This window comes from Phocoena sinus, chromosome 13, assembly GCF_008692025.1.
Source record: "Phocoena sinus isolate mPhoSin1 chromosome 13, mPhoSin1.pri, whole genome shotgun sequence".
Taxonomy (NCBI): domain Eukaryota; kingdom Metazoa; phylum Chordata; class Mammalia; order Artiodactyla; family Phocoenidae; genus Phocoena; species Phocoena sinus.
In genome coordinates, this window is record NC_045775.1 from 31,155,511 (window position 1) to 31,183,294 (window position 27,784).

At 42.7% G+C, this 27,784-nt stretch overlaps 2 protein-coding genes across 5 annotated transcripts in view; one reads left to right on the forward strand and one right to left on the reverse strand.

Annotated features, from left to right (window-relative positions):
* The window catches only part of GALM (galactose mutarotase), a 110,442-nt gene extending 85,153 nt beyond the window's left edge, over positions 1–25,289 (forward strand). For 3 of the 4 annotated variants that reach the window (XM_032653488.1, XM_032653487.1, XM_032653489.1), the window contains 3 exons: positions 13,273–13,414; positions 15,345–15,519; positions 24,944–25,289. In XM_032653488.1, coding sequence (XP_032509379.1) covers positions 13,273–13,414; positions 15,345–15,519; positions 24,944–25,066 — 440 coding nt within the window. In that variant the 3' untranslated portion in view covers positions 25,067–25,289. Of the gene's footprint in view, positions 1–13,272; positions 13,415–15,344; positions 15,520–16,094; positions 17,460–24,943 lie in introns of those variants that run through there. The other variant, XM_032653490.1, reaches the window with a different exon arrangement.
* Positions 13,777–14,314, reverse strand: LOC116764679 (40S ribosomal protein S19-like). The gene is given in 2 exon segments (XM_032653494.1): positions 13,777–14,032; positions 14,034–14,314. Coding segments are annotated over 2 exon segments (438 nt in total). The 5' UTR covers positions 14,271–14,314; the 3' UTR covers positions 13,777–13,831.
* Positions 25,290–27,784: the final 2,495 nt, after the last annotated feature.

Consider the following 27,784-nt stretch of genomic DNA (forward strand, 5'->3'; position numbering starts at 1 on the left):
CTGCTCTTCTTGGCTTCCTGTGAACCGTCACTGTGGGAGCCTTGTGACTCTCGGGGAAGAGTGGAGGCCAGGGGTCTCCAATGAGCCTCCATTGTCGCTGGAGCCTGCCCGAGCTGCTCTGAAGCAGCATATGGGAAAATTGTTCTGCCCCAACGTGTTCCCCTTTTGAAATCATCAAGCAAACCCCGAACACTGGCAGAAGGGCTGCCCCTCTCACAGGAGAGCAGTTAACAGCCATTGGCAGACCGAGTCCTGTGGATCCAGGGGGATTTGGGAAGGAGGTCTTGGTTCTCATAGATCAACATCCGGCCCCAGCAATGCACTGCTCTTGGGCAGTGGGTCCCCCCGGGGTGCCATGAAAACTGATGGGGGCAGGCAAGCGAGTCCTGGCCAGAGAAGTGGAAAGCACCTCTGACCTTAGTGAAGTGAGTCCTTGGTATGACCTTGAATGGCTTTTTAAAAGGGCTGATTTTGACACATCATCATCAGGGAAACACAGTAGTTAAGGGCACGGACTCAAACCCTGACTGCTTAGGTTTAAATCCTCACCAGCTCTGTGATTTTGGACAACTTATTCTACCTCTGTGGGCCTCATGTGTAGAGTGGTGAGTGGAGACGGTAACTGGACCTACCTCATTAGTTGTGACGATTAAATGAGATAATACGTGTAAAGTGCTTAGAACACTTCCTGGCATTTAGTTAAGAGCTTTGTAAGTATTAACTATTATTATGACCATCATCATTATCATCATTGCCACCATTTTTACTGAGTGTTTAATATGTACCAGACACTGAGCTAAGCATATACGTGCATTAGCTCATTGAACTACCCTTTGAAGTAGGTGTTATGCTTCAGTTAAGCCTCATTTGAAGAAACGGGCATTTGGAGAGGTCAGGTAACCTGCGCAAAGTTAAACGGGTAAGTCACTAGCAGAGTCAAGATTTGGAGCCAGTCTCCCCAACTCCAATGTCTATGCTGTTATTGTCCTCAGCGATTGTCCCTAATACAGCTGTATTACTAAGTATTTCCTATGTGCTGGGTAGGAGCACTTTGCATGCCTTATCTCACTTAATTTCCATAATCCTATGAGTAGACACTCTTGTTATCCCCGTTTTATAGATGAGGAGGTCAAGATTCAGAGAAGCTCAATGACCTCCACAATTTTTTTACAGCAAAGAAAGTCAGGATTTAAATCCAGGCCTGCCTGACCCTAAAATCCATTCTAATGTCTGTTGAGTTTAACTGCCCACCAGGTGGGCAGGATGCTCCTGAAGCTGATAACAGGAGTTGGGGATGGTGACTGCTGATATGTCCTGCAACCGGGGAACACAGTTTGCCTATCAGCCGCATTTTCTGAGCTGTCATTGGGGCGATTTCCACTTTCTCTGATACTTCATTTTCCTGCGGTTTCTCTGAGCTGTTGAATTGCTCAGATTAAGACAAGCTTCTGTACCCTTTCCTGTGTTAGTTTATTGTCCATGCTGCAAGAATATGGAGAAATCATAAACCGTCCAGAAGAAGGCCCTGAGGTATTATGCAAAGCCTTTGCCACACTGCTATAGGAGGAAACTCCCAGTCTGCATTTCTTGCCCAGACACCTCAGGTTATGTGACTGCAACATTCCAAATGTGCATTTCAGTATCAGGTCATGAGAGGGCAACTTGTTTTGTGACAAGTAGTGGTATAGGCAGAAAATACTTACCAGCCTATAGATCAGAGATTCTTATCCAGGCACGCATCACTGGACTTCAGAGGTTCTGGGAACATTGTGTGTGTGTGTGTGTGTGTGTGTGTGTGTGTGTGTGTGTGTGTATGTGTGTAACAGAGTGAGCACTATGTGCCAGGTGCTGGTCTAGAGATACGACCTCCTTCATAGCATTCTCTCAATTAAACATCACAGTATCTGTATTAGGTAGATACCAATATTAGCTCCATTTTATAAGTGGGGAAGTTGAATCTTACAGAGGCATAGAAACTTACCAAGGTCAGTTAGCAAGTCTGTCGAAATCCTAAGACATCTTACATAGATTTGTAATCAACATATAGGACAAATCATAGAAAATAGTTTTCAAATAACATACTTAATATTTTAAAAAACATTTCTTTTTAAAAATAATTAATTATTTTTTTATGGCGGCATTGGGTCTTCCTTGCTGTGCCTGGGCTTTCTCTAGTTGCGGCGAGCGGGGGCTACTCTTCTCTTCATTGCGGTGCGCAGGCTTCTCATTGCGGGGGCCTCTCTTGTTGCGGAGCACGGGCTCTAGGCGCGTGGGCTTCAGTGGTTAGTTGTGGCACTTGGGCTTTGTTGCTCCGTGGCATGTGGGATCTTCCCAGACCAGGGCTTGAACCCGTGTCCCCTGCATTGGCAGGCGGATTCTTAACCACTGTGCCACCAGGGAAGTCCCAGAAACATTTCTTTTTTAAGGGAGAAAAAATTATTGGAGAAAATTTCTTCCCTCCACCAAACTTTTCTACGAAGTCTGTGCCAGATTTTCTTTTGCTTTCTTTTCTCTTTTCTCAAAATGATTTTTAATTGTAATTATAAACAGGAGTTACTGGTGCTGAGGACTGTCTGGAGGGACTCTGGTTCTCTTCCAATAACACTGTACTTGTGTTATTGGGTTGTGTGAAGATGAGCTAGAAAGGGGACCTGCCAGGAAAGAGGGGCTAAAAAATGAATAAACATGAAGATTCAGTGACTCTTGCAGTGACCATCTGTTCATCTTCTCAGAGAGTCAGGCACTAGGGCCACCAGGTAGGGAAAAGAGCTATTTCAGATGATGCGAAATTAAAAGCATTGAATTAAAATTCACCCCGGGTGAATTTTCTCAGTCAGATACTGAGAAGAGTGTTCATGTCCAGATGTTACACAGAAAACCATGTCAGTAGTCAGTGTTTGATCAGGAGTGCATAAGGACTAATTTACCTTCTACTCTGTGTCTTAAGTCTTTTGCCCAAAAAATCAAGTCAGAGCTAGGAGCCCAGAGGACAAGTGTAATATAACTGTCTTGCCTTCACCCCAAATACGGACAACAAGAGTCCATTCCTGTGACAGATTTAATGCCTTGTGACAGAGATCTGGAATGTTAGAGAATCTAGTTTCCAATAATCAGGTCTACATCATCTTCTTGCAAGAATGAGGCAGCTGTAGTTGCCAGAGTGATATTCACATGACCACTCTTGTCATTCACAGAGGACAGTAGTCCTACGCCTTGTCCAGTTAGCCAATCCTGACTTACCTTTCAAGGTTAGCCTCCTGTCACCACCTCTGGAAAACCTTTCCTGACCCTCCTGGCTGCATTAGGTAGGTGCTGCTGCTCCCTGCTCCATCGGAGCCCTTTGAATGCCATTCTCGTTGCATTTGTCATACTCTCCTGTAAGTTTTTATGTTTTTGTCTGTCTCTTTCATCAGATTCTAAGTTCCCTGGGGTCAGTTTAATGCCTGGTGCATAAAAGATACTCAAAAATGGGTGAACTAGCAAATTTATATTTGTTTTTCCCCCCATCCAAAAGTAATTGCAAGGATTAGTGTTCTTAAGGTAGAATCATCTAAAGGGACTTCTGTCAAAATTTGTCACCTCCTGTCTTGTCAAATCAAGTGCCAAGAGGTGAAAACATCCCAAGGCAGTATACTGGTTATCTATTGCTATGTGATAAGTTACTCCCACTTTATTACCTCTTACTGCTTCTGTGGTCAGGAATTTAGACAGGGCATATCTTGTCTCTATGTATGATGTCTAGGGCCTCTGTTGGAAGGTTAGAGCAGGTGCTGGAATCATCAGAAGGCTCATTCACCTGCATGTCTGGCAGTTGATGTTGGCTATTGGCTGGGTGCTGTCAGCCAGAAAACCTCACGCATGGCCTTTCGATGTGACTTGAGCTTCCTTACAACATGGCGGCCGGAACCAAGAGCAAATGTCCTGAGGCAGAGAGGGCCAGGCCAAAGCCACTTTGTATTTATAACCTGGCCTCAGAAATCACATAGCATCACTTGTACCACATTCTATTGGTTGAGGCAGTTACAAAGGTCCATCCAGGCTTAAGGGAGGGAAAAAAGACTTCACCTCTCACTGAAGGAGTGTCACCATCACATTGTAAGTAGAGCCTGTGGGATGAATATATCCGGGTGTGGCCATCTTTAAAAAATGCGGTATGCCACAAGCAGTCATGCGGAAAAGGTCAAGCGCCTGTAAGGCTCCTTCATGTGAGATAAGAGATGTGAATCAAAGCAGATGGATTTCATGAAGGCAGTGGGTTTTTCCTGTACTTCCAGAGGGCAGGTAATTATAACTCTGTCAGGAATGAGGAGCTAGAGGAAGATTTAAGGCCTTGTGACAGGCATCTGGAATGTCAGAGTCCTGTTTCCACTGCTCAGGTCTACATCATCTTCTTGCAAGAATGAGTCAGCTGTAGTTGCCAGGGTGACACTCACGTGAGCTCTCTTTGTTGAGGTCCTCTGTAGACTTGACCTTATTCCTGGCTCACTGTCACTCCAACATTACTCTTATCATAATTCTACATTATTTCATTATCCATATGGATGATACCCTGACCTTTTAGCTTCTTGACGTCCTCTCCCAATGATCTCGTCCTCCAAGGTTTCCAGCTACTCACTCCTATGATCTTTGAGTCATACCATTGACTTTGTCACTACCTCTTATTGCAGCCTTTTATGATCACTATTTAAGATGTCTGTTTCAGCTTCAATAATTCTTCAATGCCACAAGAACCTATAGTCACTTGATCCTACCACCCTTTCACTGTTCACCTCCTCCCCTACTAAGATCAAAAGTCCATCATTAGAATCACCCCTTTTCATATGCTCTCCACTCCCTTGCCCTCTCCTTTTTCTTTGTATTCTCCTAATAAAGCCCAGCCCTGACTAATCCTACCCCGCCAGACCCTCTACAGCTGCTGCCGTACACCTACAGGTCTCACTCAAAATTCATGACAGTAACCTCAGGTGGGTCCTTAGTACTTCTGCTTCCTGAAATGGGGAAGCAGAAGTACTGCCTCAGGCCACTCCCCCAGAGCTGTAACCCCACACCTTTGGGTCAGAGCCCACCATCTGCCAGGCATTGCTGCTCAGACCTAAAGGCACACCCAGCCAACCTTATTCAGGACAATAAGAAATCCTCATCTGAAAACGGCTTTTTCTCTGCTGACACCACAGCTTTCTGGTGGCTTCAAAACCAAAGTCTGGTGATGTGACATCCTCTCTGAAGGTACTCTTTCCATTTCGGCTTCATTTTCTGTACACTCAGCGCTGCTGAGACAGCTATTTTGACATCTCCTTCTATTCTTAGCACCAAAGCACAAACTCACATATAAACCGAAATTGAAAGAACTGCACGTTCATTCTCCAAAGTCTTAGAAAAATCAAGAGTACTTGAGGGCTGGGGGTGGGAGGGGCTGTACCCAAGTCACTCCAGGGTGAGGTGGAGAGTGCCTGAGTAGGGGCCTGGAGGCTGTGACACTATGCAGATGTGTCACCTTGGGCAAGTCCCTTTAGCCGTCTGGGTTCCAACCTCATCTGCAAAGCGAGGGTACTAGATGAGGTAATTCCTAAGGTCCTTTCTAGATCTTTCATTCTGACTTTGTCACAGGATGCTACAACATTCACAGTTGCCCTCTTTTTTTTCCCTCTACCTCATTCATTCATCAGGTTTTCAGTCAAGTAAAGGCTCTGTTTAATGCTCAGAGGGTCAAAAATCAGTAGGACACAATCCCTGCCCTCTAGGGGCTCATATTCCTTACAGATATAAAGCTTGATATAATCTTATAGCTATGCCTTAATGGGATGAATGTCTTGGGGAAAGTATGTTCAAAGTGGGATGAACAAAGTAGAAAAGAGGATTAGTTCTAGCTGTGGAGGATACAGTCCCTCACAGAGGAAGTAGCATTAGAGAATAAGCATTATTTATTTATTTATTTATTTTTGGCTGTGTTGGGTCTTCGTTGATACGCGCAGGCTTTCTCTAGTTGCAGCGAGCGGGGACTTCTCTTTGTTGCGGTGCTCGGGCTTCTCATTGCGGTGGCTTCTCTTGTGGAGCATGGGCTCTAGGCGTGCGGGCCTCAGCAGTTGTGGCACGTGGGCTCTAGAGCGCAGGCTCAGTAGTTGTGGCTCTCAGGCTCTAGAGCACAGGCTCAGTAGTTGTGGCACGCAGGCTTAGTTGCTCTGCAGCATGTGGGATCTTCCTGGACCAGGGATCGAACCCGTGTCCCCTGCATTGGCAGGCAGATTCCCATCCACTGTGCCACCAGGGAATCCCGAGAATAAGCATTCTTAAATGACCTGGTGGACTTTCCCGGAGTGGGGTAGAGGAGCCCAGAAACGTCATTCCAGTTACAAGAAAGGGTCTAAAGACATAGTGAATCTGGGAGACAAATTCTAAGTTTCCCATTTGCCTGACCAGTAAGTGCATGAGGGAGTGTGTCAGGGCATGAGACTGGAAAAGACAGATTGGAACCTTCTCTTTTTCTTCTCATTCAGCAAAAATCTCTTTTTACAATTTTCCCAAGTGTCTAAATTTTAAGTCACGGCTTCTCTGCTGTTCTTGAAGTCTTACCCTAAGCTCTGCTTTGTGTTATATATATATTTCCTGAAATTTAGCCCTTTTATTTATGCCATCCTCCTGAAAATGTTCAAACATATCATTTATCAAATATTTCCATGTAATGTATGGGGCGGCAAATAATAGCAGCTTTGTTTTACAGAGAGAAAAGCTAAAGTAAACATTGATTGCTTGATATCATAGATTGCTCAGTATCAGGTTAATAGACATGAAATATGCCCTGGGTCCTTCCTTCATGAAAATTCCATGACTTTCTTTAAAGTCAAGAAAAGTAAGTAATTGATTGACTGATCCGGGCAATCACATTGGGACTATTTTAAGGGTTCGATTTTGAGTCAAATATGGCTTTAAGAAAGAACTAAATATTCTGAGCACCATTTAAAGTTAGTGAAGAAAGCATAACATAAATTACCACTGGGAATATGGGTTGGTAAGATTAAAATCTTCCTGAGCCCATGTTAACAGCTGCTTCTTTTTCCCAGTCTAATTGTTTCTTAAGGAAACACTGTTGTCTTTTTTAAAGTCAGTGTGGGAGATAGTTGGTCACCCAGACTTCACAGGACAGTAGCGCCCCGGTGGGTCACTACCATCCAGGATTTGGCCTTCGAGATCCAAAAAGTTCAGCCATCCTCCAGAACTGCTTGGGGTTTAGAGGACCGACTGGACTCAGACAAGGTGTATGTTTATAAAGCAAGCTCTTTACATTGTGTCTCTAGCACCATCTACTGGGAAACAAAAGTGCCTTTATTAGAATTACATTAGAATGTGTCAGAAACCCAGAGAAAAGGGGAGGAAGAAGTTCAGAAGATTCTAAGAAACAGAGAATTAAGTATATTATATTGAAGTGACTTGTATGTAGATGTAACCACTAAAACAAAACCACAAACTTTCTAAATTATCAGGAACATACACACAGACCATATTGTAAAAGATTTTTTTTAAAAGTGACTAGAATTCATCAACACAGAAAGCATGCCATAAAATATAATGACAAACTAAGAACAATTAGAATATACGTGTCATCTTAATGCCATAAAACGCCCCTATTAAACAGTCTCTCAGATTAAATCACAAAGCAAAACCCACAGGATGCTGTGTACAAACCAAATGACTCACAAAGGTTGAAAATACAAGAATTCAAAAGCAAACCAAGCAAGTGAAAGCCAAAGTAGCAGGGGGTCTCAATCTGAACATCAGAAAAGGCTGATTTCATGACAGAAAACATTCTGTTTTCTAAAGGATGCAATTCACAATGGATGCAATTCACAGCGGAAGTTCACCAAAAAATGACTATATCTAAGACCATGAAGAAAATCTCAGGCAGTTTCACAAAATACAACACAGCCAATATTGACCTAGAAATGTTTTAACTGTCTCTTAATAATTCTTGGATCAAAAAGGAAGTCAAACCCCAAAACTAAGGATATTTAGAAAATAAATAATACAATTATTTATGTGGAAATATATACATAATATATAGGAATATATAGTAAGCAAATATTATATTACAGTTATCTATAATGGAAACTCCTACATGTGATATAGTTAAAGTAATACTCAGAAAATTTTAGCACTACTTATATTAATCAAAAATTGTGAAGTTAAATGAATTAGGCATCTAATGCAGATATTTGAAAAAGAATAATAAAATAAACCCAAGAGAACAAAAGAAAAATTAACAAAAATAAAAGAAATTATAATTTTGAAAAGAATCAGAAAAGGTAGTACTCATAAATCCAAGAGCTGCTTCATTGGAGGGAAAAAAAAAACCCCAATAAAATAGATACAGCATTAGCTAATCTATTCAGTCCACAGAATTAGATATGAGCATAGGCAAATAACCACAGACAGATGAAACTGAAAGGATCATATATTATTTCTTTCCTCAACTCTTTGCAAATAAACATGAGAGTAATATAGATGAAATGGATAATTTTCTAGGAAAATATATAAATTTGCAATTGTGACCTCAAAAAGACATTTTAAATAGATTATCATAGAAAAAATAGAGAAAAGTATGAGTGCATATGGAGTTGTCTAATGAAATACCTAGGAATAAACTTAGCAACAGCCTCCAAGATAAACTGAGTGAAAAGATCAAGGTGGAAACAGGCTGTGAGTTTGTGGATGTGCATGGACGTGCACTTAAATGCTTGGATATCCTTGTAGTATCTCTGGAAGGTGCATGAGAAACAAGTGACAATGGTTGCTTCTGTTGAAGGAAACTGCATCTGTAGGGAACGAAGACGAGAGAAATTCTTTTCACTGTAGAGTACAACTTTGTAACTTTTACATTTGATATCTTTTAAATTGATTACATGTGTAAATATTACCTACTCAAGAATTCTTTTTTGGAAAAGTAGAACCAAGACAAAGGAAATAGATGTTTTTAAAGGATGTTTCAAAAAGAATACCACTTAACCTTTCCTAAAGCTGACTCTGGTAAGAGGAGGATCCTCTTGGTTGAACAGTGGACACCAGACACTAGGATGGTCTTAGCCAGGCCTCCGTCTCTCCCTCAGGAGCTCTGGAACCCAGACACCCTCGCGGCTCTATGTGAACTCAAAGACCCCAGTCCTCACGTGCCAAAAAGACTACATTTCTGAGCAGAAGTTCTGAGTTAAGAAAAGGATACCCTGTTTTCACCCAAAGACAGGACATTCATGTTTCTTAGTATTTAGGAACTCAAAGAAGCAGAACCAAATGCTTTAAATGGCTAAAAGTCAGTTCTCTTCTTCCTATTTAATTTTTTAATGGTAAGGTACAAGTTCCTCATTTTTCTTAGCCTCCTAAGATTTCAGCCCCACTTTGCATGCTATATCTCTCCTCTAAAAATAGCAGGAACCAAGTTCCTAAAACATTATCCATCTGACCGCGTGAAAGGAAAAATAACTCTCACCCTGAAAGAGTATGTTAAACACCTAATGTCTGTACTTACCTTCAAAATATATGATTCAGTTCTGGGACAATACAAAAACTTTTAAATGTACTAAACTGTATCATTGTGTAAGGCTCTGAAACAGAGTCCCTTTCCTCTTTCCCCCTCAAGAAAGACTGGCCAGATTGCCTGGCCTGCTGCAGAAGAACCTGGGATTCTTTGTATTTGGGGAAGATCCTAGGACCAGGGGCTTCTCACTCCTAAGTGGGTCATACTTTTAGGGGGTGGGATGGGGTGCACCTCTGCTGTCATCTGTTCCTAGGGTTTTCTAGGTGAGCTGCTCAGAGCTTATACTGGCTTCACTCTGGCTTTTATATATATGTTTTTTATGTTGTATACAGTTGACCCTTGAACAGTGTGGAGGTTGGGGCACTAACCCTCCATGCAGTTGAAAATCCACCTATAACTTTACAGTTGGCCCTCCAGATCTGCAGATTCAACCAATCAAGGACAGTGTAGGGACGGACTTCCCTGGTGGCACAGTGGTTAAGAATCCGCCTGCCAATGCAGGGGACACGGGTTCGATCCCTGGTCCAGGAAGATCCCACATGCCGCAGAGCAACTAAGCCCATGCACCACAACTACCGAGCCTGCACGTCTAGAGCCCGTGAGCCACAACAAGAGAAGCCACCGCAATGAGAAGCCCGCGCACTGCAACGAAGAGTAGCTCCCGCTCTCCACACTAGACAAAAGCCCATGTGCAGCAATGCAGCCAAAAAAATAAAATTAAGAATTAAAAAAAAAGGACAGTATAGTACTGTAGTATGTATTACTGAAAAAAAGTCCATGTATAAGTGGACCCGTGCATTTCAAAACCATGTTGTTCAAGGGTCAACGGTATATGTATATTTATTTTATGTGTGTGTGTGTGCACACTTGTATTTATTGAGCTTCCCTCTGAAATAACAAATTCTGCAGGAATGGGGTAGGGGGTGAAAGTCAGTGATTTAGTCCAGCTTATTTGTTGTACTGATGAAAAACCCCAGGCTCAGAGAAGTGATTTCATCTAACTTTACTTAATCTCTTTCCTCATCTGAGGCATTCTACCCTACAACTGCTACTACTGCTGCTGCCGCTGCTACTATTGCAGTACACACACACACACACTACCACCTTGTACTTAAGCTGTTTCCTCCACATCGATTATTCTTCAACCTTCTTCACCCATTCAACCTACCATGACCTCACCTCAAGTCTCAGCTCAACTAATAAACTTTTATCCGTGAAATCTCCCCAGTCCGCCACATCTAAGCCAACCCAGTCATACTGCCTGTCTTCTTTCTTACAGCTGTGCCTCTGGGAGCACTCTTCACACTCTGTGGTTATGAGCGGCTTATGTGTCCTCTCCCTCCTTCAGACTGCGAGCAGCTTAAAAAGGCAGGTCATGTCTCATCTATGTATCAGCTCTGCCCAGCACAGTGCCTGGCATACAGTAGGTGTTTAGTGTGTTGATCGATCAGAAGAGTGACTGTGAGTAGGCTCCTAGTCCATTGCTCTGGCTCTGTCATATTCCAGGAACATGCCTATGAGGAGGAATTCTTCCGCACATTCCCTGGGCTTTCTTAACTGAGCTAAATTCAAAATATTTGTGTACGTTGTTTCAGGTGGCTCAGCCTAGCATCTAGGGAAGAACAGATCTGAAAGTTGGGAAGAGAATGAAAGGTGATAAAGCAAAATGGCACAATATTCAGAAGAATGTAAAACCCATGTTATAGCCTTTTGGCAAACATGTCTAGGGGACTGTCTGTTGAGAAGTTTGCTCTCTCCCTTGGACCTCCAGAGAAATTACTCACAAGATAACGCTGATTCCTCTTTTTCACCCTCAAAGCCCTGATTTTTTTTTTTTTTTTTTTTTTAGCTGCACCACGTGGCTTGCAGGATTTTAGTTCCCCAACCAGAGGTCAAAACCCGGGCCCTTGGCAATGAGAGTGCGGAGCCCTAACCACTGGACCGCCAGGGAACTTCCTCAAAGCCCTGATTTCTTGTTCAGTGGTTTTAGTAGAGCAGAAGATGTGGCAAATTCTTTTCACATATTTTATCAACTCTAAGATGCCATCAGTTGTAAAGTTCACCATTATTTTACATTCCATGAAGGAAAAGAACACCTCTGCCAGTTAAAGCATGACATGACATGATTTCAGAGATTTTAAAATATGAAAATGAGGGAATTCCCTGGCAGTCCAGTGGACTCTGCGCTTTCACTTTCGGGGCCCAGGTTCGATCCTGTGGGGGGAACTAAGATTCTGCAAGCCGAGTGGAATTACAATATATAAATATATATATATATATATATATATATATATATATATATATATGAGAAAATGAGTGTCTTAAATTGAGGAAATATGGTATATCAATATCACAGGTTGTTGTTTGATGATACCAAGTTGTGTGGGTCTCAGTCTTATCTGTTACATGAGCAGTTTGGACCAGATGAGCTCTGAGAACCCTTCTGGTCCCAACACCCTTGAGTTCTGTAACACCACGAAGGGATAGTCTTGACTGGGCAGCATTTGTTGTGTAATAACCACCAAGATGGGGCTCCCATCCAGATTCCTTCTGTGCTTTGCCCTTTAAGAGTTGAGGGTCTTCACACTGCAGTGTCCTCCCTCAGGACTGGTCACCCACCCACATCATTGAGAAGAGGCTTCAGAATGTCCCACCTTGATAAGAACAAATATACTTATTAGAGGTTGAGGAATCTGGCTTACAGATAGGAAGGGGGTGGTGCTTGCCAACTATAACTCCTCCAAGAAGCACTCCTAGAGACACAAAGCTTTCATTCAAAGGATTGACTCTGGGCTTCCCTGGTGGCGCAGTGGTTAAGAATCCACTTGCCAAGGCAGGTGACACGGGTTTGAGCCCTGGTCCGGGAAGATCCCACATACTGTGCACAGAGCAACAAAGCCCGTGTGCCACAACTACTGAGCCTATGCTCTAGAGCCCGCGAGCCACAACTACTGAGCCTGTGTGCCACAACTACTGAAACCTGCGAGCCTAGAGCCTGTGCTCTAGAAGCCACTGCAATGAGAAGACTGCACATTGCAACGAAGAGTAGCCCCTGCTCGCCGCAACTAGAGAAAGCCCGCATACAGCAAGGAAGACCCAATGCAGCCTAAATAAATAAATAAACAAACAAAGGATTGACTCTAAAATTGGCTAATAGTAGAGTGGCCATACATTCTAGTTTCCCCCCAACTGTCCCGGTTAACTCATTTGTCCCAGTGTTGTTATTAACAGTTCCCTCTATGTTTCAAGTCTACAGACTGATCAGGGAAGTGATTGGGGAAGAGTGGCTACCAGTGTCACTTTGGCTAATAATGGCCCCAAATGGTTCGAAAATCACTAACCTCAGGGACACTGTTAGCATCTGGTTAGCCAGTACCAGGTATTAATGCTCAGTTATGAGCCCTGGGATATTTCAGCATTAAAGCAAGAAATGTCAACAAGGTGATTGACTCAATGGTTAGGACAACCATCACCCTTTATCCAACTTATTCCTTAACGGAAATTATGCGTTTCCTTGATTTTTGTACTTTTTTTACACTTGAATAATTCTGAGTGTTATAGCTACTACATCTTGCAGTCAGTGACATTTTACAATTAAGGAGATCCAATAATTTATTACTCTTAGGATCTGGACTCCTACCTCCTTTACAACTTGAAATGAAGGCTGGGAGTGTAGAACCAGTGGGTCTTTAGGATATAAAGATTTTATTTAGGCATTTGTCACTCTTTTTTCTGCCTCTTCCCACCAGGAGAAGTTGCTCCAGTGCAGGGAACTGCATTTGACCTGAGGAAGCCAGTGGAGCTTGGAAAACACCTGCAGGAGTTCCACATGAATGGCTTTGACCACAATTTCTGTCTGAAGGGATCTAAAGAAAAGCGTTTTTGTGCACGGTAGGCACTTTTCATTTGCTGCCTGTACTTTTCATTTGCCTTTCATTTGTTGGGAAGAAAAGATACCAACTCCTATTTGAGGAGCTTTTCCTTTGCCATATTAATGCCATTTACTCTGCTACAGGGGACCAACTACCACATCCTATGTGCCTTTTCAAAGCTCCTATTCCATAGGTGAATACATCTCCCCCCTCCCCCTTCATACCGTTTTCCCTGTGCCCCTACCTGGCATCCTGTCTCTTTGCTTCCCCTCTCCCCATCTCTGCCTGTTCTCTAAGGCCTTTTTTTGTTAGAAACCCCAACTCCTCCTTACTGAAGTCACCTCTGCTTTCCAGGAACTTCCAGAGCCCTTCGTCCTTGACTTTTTTTTTTTTTTTTTTACGAACGAGGCAATTTATTAACCCAGCATCATTTGTTCTAATGCTTCTTGTTGGCAGCTGCCACCTGTCCAGCGATTCTGTCCAGATCTCTCTGTCCCTGAGGTGTTAGTTTGCGGCCCCCATCTTGGTTCTTTTCCACCATTTTCAGCCCCTCCAGGGCCTGGAGGACCCGCCGGGCCACGCTCTTGGAGCCTCTGCTGAAGTGGCTGGGCATGACACCATTCCTCTGACGCCCCCCCGTAGATCTTGGTCATGGAACCAACCCCAGCGCCGCCCCGGAGGTACAGGTGCCGTGCTGTGGAAGCAGCTCGTGTGTAGAACCAATTCTCATCATAGGGAGCGAGCTCTTTATGCTTGGCCAGCTTGACAGTGTCCACCCATTCAGGGACTTTCAGCTTCCCGGACTTTTTGAGGAAGGCTGCCAGAGCTGTGACGAACTCCTGCTGGTTCACGTCCTTTACAGTAACTCCAGGCATCGTGCGGCCTCCAAGCTGCCAGCCAGGGAAAAGCCGTCCTTGACTTTTGATGTATGATTTGCCTACTTCCATGACAAGCTGGAGGTTGCATTTCCCTTATAGCACTCACCACCTCCAGCCTCATCTGACAGGCATCTGTGTCCACACTCTCCTTCTCACTAAATTCCAAGTACCTCGTGCCGTCTTATCTTTGTGAATCTCTACCTTTACCCTAACACCCTAATATCATGCTCGGCACTAGCAAATAATCAATAGATGTTTGCAGAATGAACGGGTCTTAAATAAAGCAGAGAAAAGACTGCTTTTCTCCTCTGTCCCTCCTATTCACATTTCTCTTTCCATGGCCCCCACATGAGGAGACCCTCCGACCTCCCCGCCACTATTCAAATCCTGGCCTTTCTCTTTCCAAACATGTTTCCCCGAACCTCTTGGTTGACTACACATTGTGGGGATGTCTTACCTCGGTAAGTCTGTAAGACCCAGCCTTTCTTTATCTATATATCCCTTTGACCCCAAGTATAGGACCAGGTAGGTACTCTCCCATCTGTAGAGGCCAGGTTTTTTTAAAAAAGGAAACAATTTGGCAGAAACCCAGAACAGATCTATTCTCGGGGGAAAGAGCCCTGCCTGCTCTAGCCCCAAGGGTGGCGGGCAGTTTAATTTGGAGAAGCATCTATTCTCTTTCAGAAGACGTAGCTGTTTGTCTTGCCAAACCAAGCAGAGAGCTCCACCTCTTTACGAGAAAGTATCCCAGCCTAACTACCTGTCTCCAACCTGGCCGCCCCCGACACACACAAACATATCTGACTGGGGTGAGTCCCTTTTGCCCTTCCCCAGAGAAGCCAGGCTCAGAGCGAGAAGTTGCTATTGGGGATCCTCAACACCACCTACTCATGCCTCACCTGAGAGGCTGCCAGAAGTTCCCTCCATGCTCTTCTTACCTTTGTCTCCTCCATATATGTTGTCCCTGCTCTGTGACTGGGTCTAATTCCTGTCTCAGAGCTGCTTCCCAGCTTTTCCCTGTCTGCTTTTCCACCCTGGACCTATATATATGTGGTCTGGCTTTATCCCTAGGGTCCATCATGCTGGGAGCGGGCGGGTACTGGAAGTGTACACCACCCAGCCGGGGGTCCAGTTTTATACGGGCAACTTCCTGGATGGCACGCTGAAGGGCAAGCGTGGAGCAGTCTATCCCAAACACTCCGGTTTCTGCCTTGAGACCCAGAACTGGCCTGATGCAGTCAATCAGGTAAGTCTACAAGCCAGCTTGTTAGAGCGGTGGTGTGTCCAAGGTCACACTGGATGACAGAGATCATAACACTCAAGTCAGACCTGGTCTGTATGATTCAAAAGTCTGTGTGTGTTCTCTTCTCCAAGTCATGAACAACACAGGAAACTCTTAACCACATTACTAAAATGGCATTTACATGTTAAAAAAATCTATTATTTTCTGCAACCACAGTGCTAAGATGATCCTCCAAATCTTTTCATCCTGTTTACTTCCCCATAACTTTCTTTTCTAGCTATTGCGTAGAGTAATGCTCCCCAAAGCTCCAGCCCATAATAAGATGCTTGCAGCTTGCACCAGAATGTAAATCAACCCTGCTTCCTTAAGAAAGTCTTGCTGTGATAAAGTGTGTTTAGTGATGTGATTTTCATTCTGGTTCAAGTTCTTTATCTCATTGCAAACCAATAATAAACAGTTCTTACACTGGCAACTGGTTCACAGAACTGGTCTAGAGACCAGTCCAGAAGCCATCCTGAATGGTTAAGGGTGCAACCTGGGCTGGCAGGGTGTAACCTGTATTGTTTTCCCCTTCACAGCCCCACTTCCCTCCTGTGTTGCTGAAGCCTGGTGAGGAGTATGACCACACCACTTGGTTCAAGTTTTCTGTGGCTTAAGGAAGTGTAAAGATATGACCTGCTCCAGGGCTAGGTTTGGGAGCCCCTTCAGCAGCCTGTCACCTATGCAGAGATGAAGATTTAGAGGCTTTAAAAGTGATCCTCTGAATTAAAATCATACAAATGGTAGCTGTCATGATAGTCTGAATAGATTTCCTTCCCAAAGACTGGCTCCAGGCCATGTCTAATGATCAGCTCTATTCTCCGTGCAGTGAAGAGGACCTAGCCGTCAATGTCATCTAAGCCTTGACCGTAGCCCAGAAGTGGTAACTGAGCTCCTTGTGTTGGCTCCATCTCTCCATTCTGCCTCTTTCTTTTCTACTTTTCACCCTTTTCTTTCTTTGATCCTACTCTCATTCCTTTTCTTTTTCCTCCTTCTCTACCTCACACCACCTTGCACTGTGCAGCACTTTGGAGTTTTCAGAGGTCACTTAGCTCATTCAACCTGCTGGCAGAGGGACCTCTCTGCCCCGATACAGCAACAGATGATGAAGTGAGCCAGCTGAGGCTTAGAGGGGATAAATGACCCATCTAAAGGCACAGAGCTAGGAAAAATTTTAGCCAGGACTCAAGGTCAGATCATGTGAATTCAGGTCCCCTTCTTTGCCTCCACTCGTCTTCCAGAGCATTCCGAGCATCACTGATGGGCAAAGGGGGATCTGACCCTTACTCTGTTAGAGCCATCCTTTCTTCCCAGATTCACTTTTATAAGAAGCTTTAGTCTGCCTCTGAGCCTTACAGATGGTGTGACTTAAAGTGCAAGATCAAAATGTCCAGAGAGAATGTTAATTTGATTCTCTGCCTTTGCGGTTAACTGAGAAAGCCCAGCCCAGCCAAGGCATGGGAAGGAAGCCATTGGAGACAGGAGCTGTGTTAGTGTGAGGAGGGCCTTGACTGAGGATTGCACATTGCACTGAGAACAGATGTTGTGTTATGTAGATGAGCCTGGGCTTCCCTCCTTTCCTGAATAACTGAATCATCAGTGATGGGTTTGGGTTGGTGGGTTTTAAAGAAATTTATCTTATACTATTATACACTAATAATCGGTTGAAATAAAATCAAAATCTGCATCTTCAGAAAACTCCCAGTTTCTTCACTTTAGATCTGTCAGGCATGGACCTTTGGGAAATGGACCAAATATAAATGGTGTTCTGGATTCTACCATACTCTCCAGTACAGCCCCAGCCATCTTCCTAGAGGAACACTACTTAAATGGCAGCCTATGGAAATTCCTATACTTCCCCTCTCTCTTAGCAACAAAAATAAACCAGTTTATTTTTTAATTCATTTCAGCATGGATTTTCTGAGTACCTATTGTGTACACGGTTCTCTCCTGGGTTTAAGGGGCTCAACAGGTAATGTCCAAGATGTAGTTATGTTCCTTAGAGATATCACAGTCTCTCTGGGGAAAACAAGACTAATAGTAACAACCAGATGATATAGAATTGCACCACGACAGAGCTGGGAGCCCTGAGCACTGACTTTGCTCCTGGCTTTTACTACATGGGCAAACAATCTAATTCATTTGGCCTGTTTTCTCACCTGTAAAGCAAAGGGATCTGACTGTAATTATCTGGAAGGTGAGTATATGTCTGCAGGCTGGAACTAAATTAGCCACTAGTGCAATTCATGTGAGGTGGTGAAAACAAACATGGTACCCAATAGGGAAAACACCATATATAACTACAGAATTATTAAAGCCTCGTTGAAATGCAAATATCCACTCAAATGCAACCCCCTCCCCCAAGAGTAAGTCTCCAGGTCCTCAGGAGTCCATGCCTTCTTTGTAGAGTCCATACAACCCTCTACCTACAACCAGACTAGTGCTGTATTATTCTGAGTACTGATCTTTCACAGGTGAGCATATTATTGACTCCAGTTCAACGATCTATGGATTCCTGTTTGTTTCAAATTCATATGACACAAGTTCTTAACTGTGAGATTTTCATTTTTCCAGTTCCCACTCATTTTGCCTAACAAGGTAAGATGCGGTCAGTGGGTGCAGGTTCAGTCCCTGGTCGGGGAACTGAGATCCCACATGTGGGGAAAAAAAAAAAAAAAGTAGAACTTGGAAAAAATACAGAACTACCAGCAGAAGAAAGGAGGGAAGCACAGCATATACCCTCTTCCCTAGCTAGTTCCCATTAGCAGTTATAACCATTTTAAACAACTGGATCACAAGTTTGCAATGGGCTTTTTGGATATTTTCGACAGGACTGCAGTCCTTTTCCAATTGAGGAATTTATCTTCCTTTAAGTTCCAACTTCTCCAATTACTCAAATCATAATTAAACTCTCAGATGGTCTGGGTAGCACTGCCAGCTATAGCTGGCAGTGTAAGGAAGTCAGCAAATCCTCTCTTCAAATGTAGAAGGAAATTGACAAAACAGTTCCCAGTGCTCTGGGAACTGACCCAAAACATACAACCACCCAAGACACGTTTATGTTTGAAAAACTGCTGAACTTTGAGTAGGAACAGTGGAAGACTGTGGCATCCTTGCCTGGGGCTGCTCCCATTCCCTTTATTCCCCCAGCTCAGTCACTGTGGAGCTTCTGCCAGAGCAAAACAGAACACGAAGACCAGGAGATTGCTGTGGTCGGAAGGCGGGGGAGGTTCTCATTTTGGAGTGGTAGGTGATATCCATGCCCAGCTGCTTTGTCAATAAAAATAATCTTGGTGCTACGACAGCAGGGAGGGTTGATGGCTCTACTAGCTTGAGTTTGCAATTATGGTTGGAGCAAGCAGATTTCTGGGTGATCAGAGGCTACACACATACATAGCAGAGACCAGAGAGGGCCAAGCTATTCATACACTCCTAGCCAACCCTGAGGCTGCATGCATGTGCAGAGGAAATTAAAAGGGACTTAGCAAAAAGCTAAAACAGACTTGAGAACAGCCTAAACACTGAATCAACTCCCTACCTTCACACAGATCCATCAGCAGACGGCAGAAATCTGGTTGAGGTGTCTGAGCACGACTATCCAGTTGCTGACCACTAAGCAAGCTATGCAGACACAGGGCAACCCCTACAAAGCTGAGCTTAAAAATAAACACAGGGACTTCCCTGGTGGTCCAGTGGTTAAGACTCTGCACTTCCACTGCAGGGGGGAAGGGTTCAATCCCTGGTCAGGGAACCAAGATCCCGCATGCTGCTTGGCACGGCTAAAAGAAAAACTCTGAGGAGTCCTATCGGACAGGGGTCCCCAACCCCTGGGCTGCACAGCAGGTGGGCGAGCCAGCAAAGCTTCATCTGCCGCTCTCCATTGCTTGCATTCCGGCCTGAACCATCACCCCCCAACCCCCACCCCAGGTCCATGGAAAAGTTGTCTTCCACAAAACTGGTCCCTGGTGCCAAAAATATTGGGGACCACTGCTGTAGGAAATAAAACTTGTTTTTAAAGAAAAAGAAACTATTAAAAATAAACACAAGAATGTTTTCAGAAATAACAAAAAACACTGAAGAGATTGCAAAACCAAGCGAAATTCTGAGGTTGAAATGTACAGTAACAAATGACAATTCCAACTAGAGAGACTCAGAAGCAGATTAAAGATGGCAGAAAAAAAAGTGAACTTGAAGACAGATCAATAGCAATTACTCAATCTGAAAAACAGACTGAAGAAAATGGAAGAGAACCTCAGAGATCTGTGGCACAACAATAAGCACATCAACATATATGTAATGGAGGTCCCAAAAGTAAAGGGACAGAAAAATATTTCAAACATTAATGGCAAAAAACTCCCCAAATTTGATGAAAACCATTAATCTATACATCCAAGAAGTTCAATAACTCCAAGAAGGATAAATACAAAGAGATCCCCACCTAGATACATCATATTTGTTTATTTGGGCGGCGGGGGGCGCATTGGGTCTTCGTTGCTGCACGCGGGCTTTCTCTAGTTGTGGTGAGCAGGGGCTACTCTTCGTTGTGGTGCACGGGCTTCTCATTGCAGTGGATTCTCTTGTTGCAGAGCATGGGCTCTAGGCGCAAGAGCTTCAGTAATTGTGGCACGCAGGTTCAGTAGTTGTGGTGCACAGGCTTAGTTGCTCCGCAGCATGTGGGATCTTCCCGGACCAGAGATCGAACCCATGTCCCCTGCATTGGCAGCTGGATTCTTAACCACTGAGCCACCAGGGAAGTCCCAGATACGTCACATTTAAACTGTTAAATGACAAAAAGCAAAAAGAAAATTTGAAAGCAAGAGAAAGAAGTCCTGTCACTACAGAAGACCACCAGTACAATTAACATCTGACTTCTCATCTGAAACAATGGAGTCCAGGAGGCAGTAGAATGACATAGTCAATGTGCTTAAAAACCAAGGATTCTGTATCACCCGAAACTACCCTTCAAATGCAAAAGTGAAATAAAAATATTCCCAGATAGGGACTTCCCTGGTGGTCCAGTGGTTGAGACTTTGCCTTCCAATGCAGGTGGTGCGGGTTTGATCCCTGGTTGGGGAGGCTAAGATCCCACGTAGCTCAGGACCAAAAAACCAAAACATAAAACAGAAGCAATATTGTAACAAAGTCAATAAAGACTTTAAAAAAAATGGTCCACATCAAAAAAAATATTAAAGAAAAAAATTACAAGATAAACAATTAGAAAACTCATTGCTAACAGAGCTGTCTTACAAGAAATACTAGAGGAAGTCTTCCATGCTGAAACGAAATTAAGACAATAACTTGAATCCATGGAAAGAAATGAAGAATATCAGAAACAGTAAATCTTCTCATCTTTTCTTTAAAAGATATAAGGTTGTATAAGGCAATTAAACACTGTATCATTGAGTTTATAATATACAATACGGCACAGGGAAGGAAGTTCAAGAAAAGAAAATATACTGGAGCAAAATTTCTATATTTTACCAGAATATTAATCTGAAGTAGGGACTTCCCTGGTGGCGCAGTCGTTAAGAGTCCACCTGCCAATGCAGGGGACATGGGTTAGATCCCTGCTCCAGGAAGATCCCACATGCCACAGAGCAACTAAGCCTGTGTGCCACAACTACTGAGCCTGTGCTCTAGAGCCCGAGAGCTACAACTACTGAGCCTGCATGCTGCAACTACTGAAGCCCACAAGCCCATGCTCGGCAACAAGAGAAGCCACCTCAATGAGAAGCCCGCACACAGCAACGAAGAGTAGCCCCTGCTTGCCACAACCAGAGAAAGCCAGCGAGCAGCAACGAAGACCCAACGCAGCCAAAAAACAAATAAATAAATAATCTGAAGTAAATTATGATAAATTAAGAGCCAACTACTACGGAAATAACTCAAAAATACAGTAAAAAAAAAAATTTAAATAGTTCATTAAAAAAATGTTTAATACAAAAGAAAGCCATAAAAGGAGGAAGAGAAAAAGACAAGAGACATATAGAAAACAACAAAATGGCAATTATAAATCCAACCATATCAATATTCTATATGTAGATGGTCTAAACAAACCAAAAGGTGGTTTGTCAGACTGAATTAAAAAGCAAGATCAAGCAACTGACTATAGTTGATCCTTGAAGTACCCCACCACCATGACCACCAAGTCAAAAACCTACATAACTACAGCCAGCCATCTGCATCTGTGGCTCTGCCTCTGCGGACCACGGAGGTATGTAGTCTATTGAAAAAATATCCACGTGTAAGTGGACCATGTTGGTCAAACCCACGCTGTTCAAGGGTCAACTGTATAGGCACCAATAAGCTGAAAGTAAATGGAAGGAAAAAACTGAAAGTAAATGGAAGGAAAAAACATACCACACAAACATTAATCATAAAATAGGTAGAGTGGCTATATTAATATCAGAAAAAATAGACTTAAAAACAAGAAATAGGGGCTTCCCTGGTGGCGCAGTGGTTGAGGGTCCGCCTGCCGATGCAGGGGACACGGGTTCGTGCCCTGGTCTGGGAAGATCCCACATGCCACGGAGCGGCTGGGCCCGTAAGCCATGGCCACTGAGCCTGCACTCCGCAACGGGAGAGGCCACAACAGTGAGAGGCCCATGTACCGCAAAAAAAAACAAAACAAAACAAAAACAAACAAGAAATAGTACGAGAGATATTTTATAAGGATAAAAACATCAATATATCAGGAAGATATAACAACTATAAATGTATATAAATGTACGCATGCAATAGAGCCTTAGATGCTTTGAAGCAATTGTGACGAGAGGCCATGTCTGGAGTTGACTTAGTGTTCGATATAACCAAATAGTTCTGATAAATACTCCTTCAAATCTCTTGAACAGAATGCTAACTTTTAAAAAAATGAGTATTTCTTTGAGCACAGTGACCTCTATTGGTACTAATATAAACCCCTTTTTCATAGAAAGGTTCCATTCCCGCATAGGGTCATTTGGTTAGAGAAAGGATCAGAAAATCCTAGAGGATGTATTGTAGAATCCTCCTTTGAATCACATGTGAGTGCTGCTTTCTAATAGCAATAAGCTAGGCCAGTCTGTCTAACTAGTGAAGCTGGAGCTGGTTAGCACTAGTCTTTAAGCAGCAGTTTTCAATTTTGGTTGTATATTAGAATCACCAAGGGAGATATTTAGAATATTAATGCCCAAGCTTCACCCTCAGCAACTGATTTCATTAGAATGTTTTTAAAGCTCCCTGCGTGATCCTGATTTGTAACCAGGCCTGAGAACCACTGCCCTAGTGTAAAAGCTTTCCTCAGTATTGCCTCATAACATTCACCAGTATTTTAAGCGCATTAGTGTGTTTAGCTAGAATTTGCTCTCTAGCTTCAGGAAGTTACTTCCTCAAGAATAAGTCACAGAGAAACAATCTTCCCAGATCAAAAGTATGTCTTGGTAAGGCCCTGGCAACCCTACCAATAATCCTGGTACTCAAGATCTTCAGAGATAATTATTTTGAAGATTGTGAACAGTTAAAGAGAAACATGGGAATTCCCTGGTGGTCCAGTGGTTAGGACTCCAGGCTTTGACTGATGAGGGTGTGGGTTCAACCCCTGGTCAGGGAACTAAGATCCTGAGAGCCGTGCAGCGTGGCCAAAAAAAAAAAAAAAAGAGAGAAAAGAGAAATGTCTAAACCAGGTGTTGGCAAACATTTTCTTTAAAGGTCAAGAGAGTAAATATTTTAAGCTTTGTGCCACTTACAGTCTGCAGTTACTCGACTCAGCCACTGTAACACAAAAAGTCACAAGGTACCCGTTCTTAGGCAAAGGGAATTCTTGTTATAGGGGCCCAGGAACTCTGGTGATAGTCCAACAATGTCAATGACCAAGATAAACAGACCCATCTACCTTTACCTCTGCCACAGAGATTATTTCTTTACAGCCAGATTTTTTATCCTTGGCAGCAAAAGGATTCATTTCCTAGAATCCAGATTTCTTAGAGATATATTATAAACCGAGATAAAAACAGGGTCTTTGTATGTAATCACATCCAGCCATCTTCAAGCTTCAGTCACTAAGAACCCAGGGAATCTAAAGAGGTGGATAGGACATAACCTTAGGCATCTGACAGTCATAAGAAATGGATGACTTGACCTTCCTTATATAGGTTAGGCTGACTCACCTAGGCTCACCAGTTCTTGGGGTGTTAGTAAGTTTGTACCCTTTCTGCAGAGAACTTTCTGCACAGGAATTCCCCACACCCCTTCTGAGCAGAACTCTCAGCGTTAACCCAGGTGAGGGGATAAAAACCTTGCACTAGAGTTGCAGAGTAGAGCTGGGCATTGTAAATAGCAGCCTAAGGATCTAAATTCCCTGCAGGCAGATCAGACAGAGTCCGTCTTACAGGTAGCTAAACTGAAAATATGGACTTTTAATTGAAATGGTGATTAATTATAAGGGTCTCACAGAAGAGAGGAGGTTCCAATTTTCTGTTTGGTGTAACAGATTAGAATTCATTCACTCATCCATGAATTCACTTTTCATTCATCAGATATTTAAGTGTTAATAAGCACTAGGCAATGAAGAAACAGAACAAGGCCCGGTACCTGCTGTCACAACTTGTGGTAGAATAGCGACGGAGAAGTAAACAGGCAATTACAGTCTCCTACTATAGACAGTGTGTTGAGAGCAAGGAAACCTAAACCAGACTTGAACACACGGCAATTTAGAGTGGGGGGAAAACATGTATTTTACCGCAATTAAAACAAGCTATGCTGAGACACCATTTTTCAACACAAGATTGGTAAAAATCAACAAGGTTGACAGCCCACCATGTGGTTACACCATGTGTACCAATTGGGCAATGTCAGAGAGAAATAGGCACTCCTATCCATTTCCACCAGGGCAAATAGTACCTAGCAAAAATATAAATGCACCGGAGCCTTTGACCCAGCAATTCAACTTCTAGGAATTATCCTAGATACAGGGTCACATGTGCAATGTATTGTACAAGGTTATCTACTGCAGCATTATAGTAGTAATTAGAAACTACCCTCATATCTATTTGTAGGGAACTGATTTAATTCCTGTCACTCTTTGCTCAAAAACTCTCCAAGGAAAACAGAGTCCCTCCCAAAGGACACAAAGTCCTCCATGATCTATATCTTACATCCCCTCCCTTCCTATGCCATCTCTTCCCACTCTCCCCTCTGTTCACTTCCTACGGGCTTCAGACTACTTTAGGGCCTTTGCATGAACTGTGCCCTCAGAAGCTGGTGTAACTTTCTCTCTGGCCCCAATGTTGTTGCTATCAGAGGCCTCCTTAGACCACCCTTTACACAACAGCAACCAATCCCCTATCCTTTGTTTCATCATCCTCCCTATCAGTTATTACCCACCTGATATTTGTTCATTTTGTCTCTCCAGAGCTCCAGCTCCATGAAGATAAACTTTGTTCACTTCTATATTCCAAAGCTAGTAGTACCTGGCACATTGAAGGGGCACAAAAGTTTAATGCGTAAATTATGCACCATCCAAGCAACTAAATAGTACGCAACTTAAAAAAAAAAAAGTGCCATTTTTACTTATATGAAAGATCTCCAAGATATTAAATGAGAAAAACAAGGTGTATGTATTTTGTGTTAAAAGAAAAAAGGAAAGTGGGAATTCCCTGGCAGTCCAGTGGTTAGGACTCGGAGCTTTCACTGCTGGGGTCCAGGTTCAATCCCTGGTCAGGGAACTGATATCCCACAAACCATGTGGTGTGGCTAAAAAAAAATTTTTTTTTAATATTAAAAAAGAGAGAAAATATCTATGTGTACTCAGGCTATATAACTGACAACAATGGTTGCCTTTGGGGAGGTAACTGGGCAGCTGAGAGTTAGGGGTTGGGAGCCTTCTCACTGTATACACATTGAGTATATTACCAAATCAAAAAATGGAAAATAGGTTGGGCCAGCAGCCTGTGGGAAAAGTAAAAAGCATTAGGTTTGAGAAGTGGCCTTGAGGGCTGTGCTCTAGAATTACCCTTCTATCTAGCATCTTTTCCCCATTAAGTCTGGAAAGAAAAGTTTATTAACTAAGACCAAGAGTTATTTTGTTCTTTTACTTCCTGACTTTTCCATAATGTGGTCTTATTTTAAGGGAGCAGTAAGGTGCTTTATTAAAAGTTAGGGCTTTGAAACCATTAAGTAGGAATCAAACTTTTCCTACCTTTTAGCTGGTTAATAGTACAGTATTGTTACCAATCTCTCTGAGCCCATTTCCTCTTGTATGAGATGGGGTTTTCAACAGTATTAATTTGTTGTGAGGATTAAGTGACAATATCCTTTGACATTTTTTACTAGAATGGTATCCGTAAACCTATTAAGTTGTGAAAAAAATTTACAGGCTTTGAAACCGCCTAAAGGTGCTTTTCTTCCCCACCTTTTAGATCTGGATATAACAGCTTTAATACTACCATACCTTAAACCTAGGCACCTTTGTCTCATTTATTCGGCTTGTCACCAGTTCTCACCACCCTCCGAACACTCCAATACCAGCCAGGCCCCGAGTATTTCTCGCTACTTTGACCTTCTTTGCCTTCGTGTCTTCCCAGCTATAAAATTATGCATACATCTTTTAGGCTATACTATACAGCACTCCCCTGCAAAGGTCTCCAAGCAATTGTTGCTCACTCAGAGCCAGATCTAATGAATTCTTTGCTCCTGTCCTTCACTGTTAACTCATTGCCAACATGTCAGTTTCAGAGCTTTCAATTCCTACTTAAGCTTAATATATCCTGGAAATCACTGTGTTCCTTTAGACTTTGAGATAGGCTACACAAAGACAAAAACCACAATCCCACACTACCATTCATTTAACCCAAAGTCACAAATTGATGGTATTTCAAGACCCCCTCAAATTTTATTTTGTCCTCAGGAGAGGGGACATGGTAAAATGGTAGGACCACACTTTAACTTGATACTTAGCTTAATTCAAAGCCCAAAGGAGAACTACCAAAGTGAAGTCATGAGTTATGCTTTACCTACCTCTATACCTAGGAGAGAGAACCAAGGTAAGGTTCATTGCCCAAAGCACTCAATGTCTGACGTGTTCAATTAGCTACCAATCAATGCCAGGTTAATAATTTAGAAGCAATGAGTTTAGACCAGCACTTATCAAGTCAATCACAATCAATTTAGCAGTCCCAACCTCTAAACAAAAAAAAGGTACACTGAACAAATGTATTATTTTAAGATGTATACTAAACACAGGGGTACGGACTTGCAGTCAAGGGTACAAAAGGTGTTGGTCTATACACCCAGTATTCTCTTTACCATAAGGGTAAATATAATTTTCTGTGCTTGTTTCTTAAAATCATTTTTTCCCCTAACCCCTCCTCCATATCATTTTTACCCTTTCACACTAATCTCTAGGATGCTGCTAGTAATCCATCCCAAAGCTACAGGATGTTTCCTACTCTTGGCTCAGAACTCCCACTTCCAAAAATTGAGTATCAGGACTGTTTATTCTCTGCAGATTTATTGTTGAGTAATCTTATCTTTATATAATACAGAACAATTAAAGCTGACCAAGTGCAACAAATAAGCCTGCTGATTACACACATAGCTTTATACCAACCATATAACGCAGCCAGTTGTCAAAATTCCAAAAACAGAACGTCCAAACTTCCAACATACTAATGATCATTCAGACCAGTAAATAAATTTGAGGCAGATCAGTATTCCCAAATTGTAAAGTTATCCAATAACTTTGTTTAAAAGCATAAGAAGCAAGGGCAGACAGCTGTGCCACCAGCATGAAATTTTTTTTGCACCAAAAGCTTGACCAGAAAACTCAAAATTGTTACTGTCCTACGATACTTAAGATATTTAAAGTCCAAATAAAGAATCTACTGGCTCTAACATTCTGAAGTTTACCAGATGCTACCAAAAAATAACTACATGAGGTGTTGCTAAATATAGGTTGGATTTACAAAACTACTTTAGTCTTTTTTAACATTTCTGATTGACATCTTTAATTACTTTGCACCAGCCTGGCAAAATAAGATAAAGTATGTTGGTGTTCGTGAACTGAAAAACCTAACTTGGGAATTAATAGATCTCTGCTCAGAATAAGGCAATCCATTTGAAGAGACAGAGGAGAATATCTGGGCTGGAAAATTTTGCAAAGCTGGTTTACATGAAGATGTTTTGTCCCAAATTCAGACAATTCTTCAAACATGCAAATATTTTGGCATAAAATTGATTAATGTTTGAAAACAAA